This window comes from Coptis chinensis, chromosome 2 (genome assembly GCF_015680905.1).
Source record: "Coptis chinensis isolate HL-2020 chromosome 2, ASM1568090v1, whole genome shotgun sequence".
Lineage (NCBI taxonomy): Eukaryota > Viridiplantae > Streptophyta > Magnoliopsida > Ranunculales > Ranunculaceae > Coptis > Coptis chinensis.
Genome location: NC_141457.1, coordinates 7,456,848 through 7,467,803, shown reverse-complemented (window position 1 = coordinate 7,467,803; position 10,956 = coordinate 7,456,848). Strand labels below are relative to the sequence as shown.

The 10,956-nt window shown below is 39.2% G+C and overlaps 1 protein-coding gene across 1 annotated transcript; it reads right to left on the bottom strand.

Annotated features, from left to right (window-relative positions):
• Positions 1-3,112: 3,112 nt before the first annotated feature.
• Positions 3,113-4,111, bottom strand: LOC147514654 (uncharacterized). The gene has a single exon (XM_086592648.1). It carries the CDS (start codon positions 4,109-4,111, stop codon positions 3,113-3,115), a length of 999 nt encoding a protein of 332 aa, XP_086448774.1.
• Between the last annotated feature and the right edge of the window lie 6,845 nt (positions 4,112-10,956).

The following is a 10,956-nucleotide window of genomic DNA, read 5'->3' as shown; positions in this document are numbered from 1 at the left end:
ATCCTCCAACCTCTTTTTGATGTTGTCCATAATGGTCTTATTTGTTACTTCAGCTTGCCCATTCCCTTGAGCGTAGTAAGGTGCCAATGTGAAGTGCTTAATCCTATATGATTCTAAAAAATCTTTCACTTTACCGCCAATGAATTGAGCACCATTGTCGGATATGATAGCATATGGTAATCCGTATCGGCAAACCACTCTTTCAAACAGAAAACCGATGATGTCCTGCTCTCTGACATGTTGCAAGGCTATCGCCTCTACCCACTTAGTGAAGTAGTCCGTTACTGCTAACATGAATCTTTTCTTCCCTTTTCTAGGTACTAGAGGTCCATCCCCCATAAAGCGAACGGCCATGGGTTCGAGACACAGTGTAACTCCTCTGCTGGCACATGAATGGCATGTCCATGCTTCTGACATTGGATACACTTTTTTGCATATCGCAGAAAATCCTTCCGCATTTGTGGCTAGAAATATCCTTGCCTTGCAATCTTACTTGCCAACGATCTTCCTGCCGAATGATTCCCACATTCCCCTTCATGCATTTCTGCAATAATTTTCTAAGAATCTTCTTCCGATATACATTTTAAATGTGGTCCTCCTGGATTTTTTCGATACAGTTGATCATCGATTACTAGATATCTTTTAGCTCCTCTTTTTATCCTTCTAGCCTTATTCTTATCTGCTGGCAGCTTTCCTTCCGACAAAAATAGTATATAATCGCTCAACCATGACACCCCCAGCATATCTATTTCCATCACCTCTGTATGTTTTATACTAATACTTGGAATTTGCTAAAAACCGATATGTGACAGACGACCTTCCTCATTTTCGAGTATTGCAGCTACATATGTCAATGCATCAGCATGTCGGTTTTCTCCCCTATCGATATGCTAAAAAATAATCTTCCTGAAATTCTTGAGCTTCACTCTTACCAAATTTAGATAATCTATCATGTTCTCGCATTTTGCAGCATATCCTCCATTGATCTGGCTTATCACCAACTGTGAATCACTGAAGACCGATAAGTCTTTGACATTTAATGATTTAGCCATCTCCAAGCCTGTTATTAGAGCCTCATATTCAACTTCATTGTTAGAAGCGTGAAAACCTAAAGTAACTGCTGACTCGAGTCTTTGGTTTTCTAGAGTTATCATAACAGCGCCGATACCACATCCCTTTTGCCCTGATGATCCATCTACAAAGAGCCTACATCCATTTGTGCCAACCAAAGGATCATCCTCATCCATTGCATTATCAGGCTCTTGTAACAGTAGAAGATTATCTTCTTCAGCTTTCCAATCTTCATCTTCAGCAGAAAAATCTGCTAAGAAGTCAGCTAGAACTTGGCTTTTCTCCAATACTCTATTCATATATTCAATCCCAAACTCATCAATAAGAACTGACCACTTTGCCATTCTCCCCGATTTAGCTGTCTTAGCTAAGGTTTGCTTCAGAGGAAGATTTGTTATGACCACCACTGAATAGGATTGAAAATAAGGTTTTAGCCGTTGAGTAGAATATAGGAATGCTAACGCATATTTTTCTAACATTGAGTATCGAGTTTCAGCTTCGAGCAATGTTTTAGATTGAAAATACACAGGTCACTCAGCTCCATCTTCCACATTGAAGAGTACTGAACTGATAGAGAAATCCGAGACAGTGAGGTATAAGAATAATGTATCGCCTTCTTCTGGTTTTATCAGAGTTGGTACTTCTTGTAGATACTTTTTTAACTCGGTGAATGCGAGTTCGCATTCCTCACCTCATACAAACTTTGTATTCTTCTTCAATAGTTTGAATAAAGGTTTACATCTATCGGAAGTTTAAGATATAAACATATTCAACGCTGCAATTCTGCCTGTAAGCTTTTGAATTTGCTTCCTTGTACTGGATGAAGGCATCTGTTGGATAGCTCGAATCTAATCTGGGTTAACGTCAATTCCTCGCTTTGTGACGATATATCCGAGGAATTTCCCTAAACTTACCCCGAAAGTCCATTTCTCAGGGTTAAGCTTCATACTGAACTGTCGGAATATTCGGAACACCGTATCCAAATCTTGAACATGATTACTCGCCTTTTTTTATTTGATGATCATATCATCTATGTATACTTCCACAATATGCTTAATCAGATGCTTGAACATCTTTTCCACCAGTCGCTGATAGGTTGCCCCTGTATTCTTCAAACCGAATGGCATTCTAATGAAACAGTAAAGACCCCTTTTAACAACAAATATTGTCTTCAATTGATCTAATACTGACATAATAATCTGGAAATAACCTGAATGACCATCGCAGAAACTCAACAATTTAAACCCAGCTGTTCTATCGACCAGTTCATCAATTCTAGGCATCGGATAATAGTCCTCCGGGCATTGTTTGTTAACATCTGTGAAATCAACACATATCCGAACCTTGCCATTCTTTTTCGGGACAACAACAATGTTTGCAACCCATTCTGAATTATCAATCTCTTTAATGATTCCACATTCTAGCATTTTCTAAATTTCATTTTGTACTGCTTGCGTGTATATCGGCCTGACCCTTCTATGCCGTTGATGAATTGGGGTTGCTCCTTCTCGCATATTCAACTTATGAGAACATATCTGAGGGTCAATACCAGGAAGATCAGCCATCGACCAAGCAAATACATCTTTATTTTTCTTTAGAAACTCGATCAAATCACTCTTGATTTCTGAACTCATTTCTGTTCCAATGAAAGTAAAGCAACTTTCATTGTCTTGTCCTCCATTGTCTTACTTAGGATTATCTCGGGCTCTATCTTCATCTCCGATGTGAATCTAACATCCTCCTGATGGTTTTTGCTATCGGATTTTGGAGATGAATTTTCCATTAATTACTGTCTGGCGACTTCTGAGACGCCCCCAGTGTCCACTTTCTCCTCTTTCATCATACCCTTCACGGTAACAAAATTGCACTTCTCAGATTCTGACTGGTCGCCTCTTATCTCATGTGGCCCATACATTGTCGGAAATCTGATAACTTGATAAAACGTACTCAAAACTGCTCTCATAGCATGTATCCATTTTCTTCCCAAAATGGCATTATGATCTAAATGATGCTTTATGACTATAAACTTAGTCATAATAGTCTATGGGCCTGCCCTTACTGGAAACTTGATTTCCCCCGCTGGTCTTGTCGAGGTTCCATTGAAACCAAACACATTAAACTGTGGTTCTTTTAAATGGGACTCATCAAATCCGATGCATGTATATGCTTTCCAAAACAGAATATTGACAGAACTACCACAATCCACCAATATCTTTTGCACACCATATCCTGATATTCTTAATGTAATCAACAGAGCATTATCATGAGGTAACATTACCTTTGACAAATCATCGGGTACAAACATAATAGCTCCAGGTATGCTTGCCAATATGAGAGCAAGGTCTACTGGGATCGGCTCCACATTTACTTCCAGCACCTCCTTGATTGTCGATATCTTCTTAATTTTATCCCTTATGATTTTCTTCTGTGGGATAACCCCCTTATATATCATATTGATCACCCCTAAAGGCTTATCATTCATCATTGCCGCCACCTTTGGTCTAGCATCAGCTCTAAACTCCCTGAGTTTTCCATCTCTCATTAATCGATCTACTTCCCTAAGCAATTGAAGACACTTGTTCGTCTCGTGATTCTTTACCTTGTGAAAATTACAGAAGGGTTTATCTACTATCTCCCGAGGTTTGTGAGTCGGATGTTGGAAATAAGGCTCTTTCCCAACCCTTCTCAAAATGTCTTCCAATGTAGTATTAATAGTGATATAATTGGACGGATCCAACTCCTCTCTTAATGACTTATCGAATTTCTTTTTCTGTGAAGGTTGACCCTCGAATTTCGAATAAGAATCATTCGCCTTTCTCTTATCGGATTTATGATGGGTCTCTTCTTTGGCTAAGTTGCTTGCCTCAGATACTTGTAACACAAGTTGAACTAAAGCTGATAGAACACCCTCTTCAACTTGCACATCTTTCTCGACTTTATCATAGAGCTCTCTTAGAGTCTTAATATCCTTTCGAAGCATATACTTGTGCATATCGGACGCAAGAATGAGCCCTGTCTGAAAGGCCATTACTGCTGTCATTTCTGACTCATCCAAATGTTCTACTAACTGCGCCTCTGCTTTGAATCGCGACAAGAACCCTTTTAGAGATTCCTTATTTCCCTACTTTAGTTGGAACAAAGCCGATACCTGCTTTGGTTTCACTCGCTGATGCCCATAATTGGTCAGAAATTTTTCTTCAATCGATATTGATCCCTCTTGTAAAGAACAGAACCACTTTAATGCCTTCCCCTTCAGACTTGAAGAAAAGGATTTGCATAGCAATGAATCCAGATATGCAGTTCCCTTACATATTGAAAACTGATGCCAGTATGCGAAGAGATGGTACATCGGATCCGATAACCCATCATATTGAGTGAATTTAGACAGTTTAAACTTCGGTGGAACGGGCATCATCTCGATACTTTGATGTATCGGATTTCTACTAACATCATCCGCCAATTTCCTTATTGACGCTGAAGTCTTCTCAAGCACTTGATTTCCCAGTTGTTTTATCATCATTTCTTGTATCATTTCCTTAGTTATGGGCAGTGGTATCAACATTTCAGCTACTGGCGATACTTCTGCCCCTTTCTCATTTCTTATTGATGCCCTTCCTATATTCTGACTACCTAATTTTGAACTACATTCCTCCTCTTCTTCCTCCTGAAAATCTCTAACCACGTTACTTGGACCCCCTTTATTCAACACTGATTCTCCTTTCTTCATCTCTTGATTTTCCTTTAGTAAGATAGCATTCTGCCTCTCTACTTCTTTCAATCTTTTCAACACTTGCTGAAGCGACATCTCTACATCCATATTTGCTTCCATCTCCCTTCAACTTACTGAAGCTCTTGTATTTCTTGTATATGATTGATTATCGTTCTCCATTCTTTTACTATTTGCTTTCTTCTTAGGAGCCATTGTAGCCGAATTCACACTCTTCTATCTCACTTCAATTCCTTCACTCAAACCTGTAGAAAACTCTGGATTATTGATCTTAGAAGAAGAAAATCTGAATTTTTCTTGTTCTAGATCCACAGACGGCGCCAATGTGATTGCCAAGAACACATAATTCTAACTAATGTTCTCAACTCACACAACTCATGATGTAGATATGAATGAAAGATTTCCAATATTTGAAGAAAAGTGATGTGTTTATCGATTGATGAGCCGCCCTCGTCCTCTCAACCTGTAGGTCTTCGAAACTCTATCGAGATGTGTCAAGTAGAACTCGGTGCATGCCATGTGTCAATCTCAATGACAGGGCATACATACCGCAGAGTATCCTATTTATATGAAAAAAATATACATTAGTTTACTGAAAAAATAAAATAAAACAATTAACTAATTTGAGCACATAAAACTTACCACGTCATGTTCCTCAATGTGTGGATCTAGCTGTGGTAATACACTATCGTCAATGTGTGGAATCACACAATTAACTAGTTCACCATCTAATCCAACCATACGTGCCGTCCAAACATCGTCTGTCGGGTCAACCCCTAGCAGCACATGAGCATTATATGCACTTGGTGCATAGGTTGCCTGTGAAGGCCTTGGGAATTGGAGGTCATGTCTTAAGGCCTCAGGAGTGACTAAATCAAGGTTGGATGCACGATAAACAGGGCCTGGCAAGAGGGAACCTCGAGAAACAATAACCCAATAAGTGTCATAAGTGCCATCATCTATAGTGATAAAAGAACTAGCACATGGCCAATGGTTCTCCCGGTACCACAATAACTGCGCAAAAATGATATCTATAGCACACATATACTCCGGTGGTGGGTAGGGGATAGCAACCTCCCCTGTAAGTTGGCGCCAAGCTTGATCCCCGAGGTACCATGCATTTAAAGGGCCGGGCGCAACAAAAACCACCCTCCTCCTACTCAAGTCCAAGGCATGGCACAAATATCCCAATAGTTTTGCATCAAACCATCCTCAGAAAATGAATCACGTTCTCTCACCATTATGCATGCCGTACTCCATGGTGTCCATACAATCTTGTTAGTAGTAGCCATCTCAATCTACTGATGAGACAAATCAATATTGTGTCTTACCATTCCATAGTGTTTCTCAATTCTATCTTTTCCCCAGGCCTTTATCCTTGGAATTTCATCCGCGTTGTACAATGAATCTTGAATGGGGTTCAAAGTACGCGCGTACTCAAACCACCAATACTATAATAAAAAATAAAATAATGGTTAGCATTAGTTCGTCTGTATTACAAATATACACAGCATGCAAGATGAATATTTTGATTCGACTACTTTACAAAGTAAAATAAAAATTTAAGATTTGATTACCTGCAAGATGATACAAAATCCCACTATTTGCCCACGACTGGATTTAATACGTACATCCTCATCCATGCCTCTAAACAAATACGCATAAATGGCACCACCAAAGTCAATATCATTCATGGCCGACCTATCCAGAAGATTCGTAACTAGGGAAAGGCGAATGGAACTTGTCCCTGTTTTGAAAAATGTTTGACCAACCATATAAAACAAAAAAGCAAGTATGTACTCTTCCTCGTGATCAGCCCCTGGCTCCCCACCCTTTAGGTTGCTCCAAAATGTAATTCACATACCTATCTTCAAACCATCTACATTGTATCCCAGTGCATGTCCAATTAGTTGGACTCAACCTCAATGCCTTAAACGAATCATCATCTTCAAATTCTTTTCCAGGAAATAGCTGGTGCGCCATTTCAAAAGTCTCATAACTACGGTCAGATTGTAAGAGTCTTCCTCTCCCTATACTCAACCCCGTAAACATGGTGAAGTCTAATGGGGTGATGGTGGCCTCTCCCCATGGAAAGTGGAAGCTATGTGTGGTATCCCACCAACGCTCAACCAAGGAGTATATTAGCGCCTTGTCATTTTGCAAATATAGAATGTTAATGATACCACCAAACGGAGTCGCCAATATGGCATTACAAATTCTTATGAACCCCGGCTCCTTTCTACTACGGAGAGTTTTCCAAAAAATTTGAACTGATTCCCAAAAGCAACGAATTAACCATTTAGTTACACCCTGTAATTAGTCATTTACATAAAAACAATGTCCATTAATCAAAACAGTATATGAGGATCAAAATAAATGATATCAATTTATCGAATAAATAAATGATATCGCATTGTATTTGGTTCTAGGAAGAAGTACAAGTTCGAAAACAACTCATTGGTGGATTAAAAATTGTATTTGGTTTCTTAGACTTGTGCAGGTAATAGGAAAGTGGGCAAAAATTCTCTATGAATATCAAAATTGCTTTAACCATCACCATGAAGAAAATGACTCACTTTAGTCTAGAAGGAACGACTAATTTCGAATGAGGAGTAGGACAACCATTAAAACAAAACCAAAAATCCACCATCTGCCCACTACACCCATTACATGCCATCGGTTATTTAATCAAACTATTTCTAAATAACGTCCACCTTTAGTTTTACTAAATATGCAAGTTTTTAGTAAAATAACCAAACATACAATGGTTTCTTACAGACATTTAATCAAACTATTTATAAACACCAAAACATCAAATTGATAATGAAAAACAATAAACCTTACTTGATTTTCAAGCACTCTGTTAGATACATGGGTTTCTGGACTTTGAATTAGTGGTGGATGTTGTTGTGGATTGGTAAATTCCGTAAAAACAATGGGTTCAAATAGAGTGTTTTCATCCGGTGTTTGGGCGACAAATTCATCTTCTTGCCCCAAGTTTTGTACACTTGATGTTGTTGATTCTTCATCACAGAGCTCTCTACTACCAAAAAAACGTTTGCGAGGAGGCATTGGAAGAGAAGAATGGAGTTGAGAGGAAGGATCGGAGTATTTCAGTCTACTACTGGAATGTCTCTGTTTTTCTTTTTTTCTTCTGTTTTTGTTCTTGGAGAAACACGTTACTTAAAGTAACGTACCTCATGTAATATGAGCGGGACGTGAGTAACGTGACTTAAAGAAACATCAAAACATCCAGACGTCACTATAAGTAACGTATTAATCTACTATTCTCTCATACATCACTAAAACTACCCGGTGTGTATATTTTTTATTGAATATATTAGAGTGGAGTGGGTGTGTAAAATCCTAGTGGCACCTATGTAGAGCCTATGTGGAGGTGTAATTTTACACCCCCCCATTGGAGATGCCCTTAGAATTAGAGACTGACCGACCGTTTAACTATTACTCGAGACTTGAGACTTGAGACTTGAGACCCACGCTGCCAAGCAAATAGTCTTTTCCTCTCTGTTCGCTCTATGGTAATAATCTCTCTCTTTACACTTAATTCTCTAATTTCACACTAAAATAAAAATTTACACAGTCAAAAACTGTATTGTTCCGCTTATGCTTCATTCGGGTCCTCGCATTCGCAGCCAACTTGGTGAAGCAATATCTGTGATTGGTAAACATGATTTCCCTAAGTCTTGGCTTAATTGTTATCTGAACTTGTTTCGAATCTTCAACGTGTTAATAATAATGATTACGCTTTGATTAATGCCATTCTTGGTACTGCTAATTATTTATTCAAGAAGTTTAGATGTGAGAATAAGTCGAACGAGCTTTATATCGATCTTAATTAAGTACTGTCTAGATAGCTTTGGCGGCCCCACTTCTTGACACATTCCTTCAAACATCAGCTTTAATCGATTCTACTTCCAGTTCTGGTGGTGGTAAGCTGATACCCTTAAACCCCTTTTCGAGTCTCAGAGGCTTTGTTGTAGAATCTTTTATTCTCTTAATTTTCAAGCCTTCCCGAGTTTTTCGAAGATCATATGAATGAGTGGATGACTGAATTTCGGAAATATCTGACGGCCACTTATCCAGCTCTAGAGAGTAGTGAGGATGGTTTGGCTCTCGTCGATGACCATAGGGTAGCAGTACGTATGCGAGAATATTAATCTTTACATGCAATGGAGAAGTTTGAGGAGGATTTTCAAATTTACTTAAATGGATTTTGAGCAAGTGGTTTCGACTCTTCTTGTTACAGTCTCAACTTCCCCGAGCAGCCAAGATAGATTAAGAGTTACGGGCAATAAGTTCTTGACCAAGATTAGCACAAGTGTCCACCATACACTATTATATTGGCAGGTACGCCTAAGGTATTGTCATTCCTAAAGTACGCCTAGGGATGAAGACAAAAACTATTTTGCTACAAGGAGTAGGATTGCCTGCAGTGAACTTCTCAAAGGGAATGCAATCAACTATAAAGGTCAGCTGGATAGTTACTGACTTGCTCCATGAGCTGGATAGTTTACCCTCTTGTGTTATTTCAGTATTTATGTTTTCTGTTAGTTTTTTGAAGCTGCTGTTGGGTTATGGAACCGTAGAGCTTCGCTCCGGTGTCCGACCAACATGCTTTGAACGACCATGTTGTGTCGTGGTTGAAGCTCCCTCACGATCTGACGAGGTCGTTTGGAGGGAAAACTCCTGGAAATAACTTGAACGACCTGTGGAAGTCGTTTGGGAAGAAACCTGAGCGACATGGTGAAGTCGTTTGGGAAGAAGGCCGAGCGATACGCGCTGGTCGTTTGAAACCAAAGTTGCTGGATTTCTCCCTCACGACCTGATGGTGTCGTTTGAAGTTAAACAAATTTGAAATTTTCTGGAATTTTGATAGTTTGTCGATATTTCGGCCCAAAGCCCATTTTCTCATCTTTTTCTATATGTACCTATATAAAGAAAATAGATTAAGGTTTTGAGACAACTTTTGAGAGATTCATTTCATGGGAATTGTGGGAGCTCTATTGAGCTAGGGTTTGAATGAGGCCTCTTGTTCTTGATTCTAGTTACCTCTTGTAAACTCTCCAATCTTTAGTATAAAGGAAACTCGGCTCTTGTGTGGACGTAGGTAACATTTACCGAACCACCTTAAATCTTTGTGTCTCTTTACATTTACTCCCATATTTATTGTTTGCTATGAATTGTGATGATAAATTAGTGGTTTTGCTTTGTTGAGTTTGTTATGATAACTACCAAAGTCTTGGGTGAGTGATTTTCTTGGTGTGAGCTCCAAGAGAAATCATTTGGGATAGAAAGTAACTAGGTTGAGGTGTGACTTCCTAGTGAAATCTCCCAACAAGTGGTATTAGAGTGTTAGGTTGAATCATTATATACAATGAGGAAATACTACACCTTTAGCATTGAGAGCTAGGTGTTTGTAGAAATTCCTCTGAGAGGTTCTCCACCGTTGTTTTGGTTCAGTGGAAGTCATGACGACCGATAAAGAAAACTACAAGATAGAGAAGTTTGATGGTACAAACTTCGGCTATTGGAAGATGCAAATTAAGGACGTACTCTATCAAAAGGATTTTATGGAAACTTTGATAAGTGAGAAGCCCGATGAGATTTCGCAAGGCGTATGGGATTTGCAAGATAGAAAGGCATTGGCCACAATCCGATTGACCCTCTCGAAGTTAATAGCCTTCAATATTAAAACCGAGAAGACGGCGAAGTCTCTCATGGAGGCACTTACTACCATGTATGAACAACCCTCGGCCACAAACAAAGTCTATTTGATCACCAAGCTCTTTAGCATAAGAATGTCGGAGTGGACCTCCTTCAAGGATCACCTAAATGAATTCAACCAAACTAAGGACCAATTGGAGTGGGTTAAGATTACATTTAGTGATGAGGTGCTAGCTTTGGCGATACTTGGACAATTGCCTCCAAGTTGGAAGGCGACTATGGTGGCTATTAGTGGCTCTGCGGGAATGACCAAATTGAAGTTTGAACACGTTGTTAGTATGGTACTAACTGAGCAAATCCGGAGACAGGATAGTCCCTCAACAAGAAGCTAGTGTTGTTGAGATGGTAGATGATGCTTTAATATGTTCAATGGAGCATAAGAAGGAGTCTTGGGTACTTGATTCTGACGCATC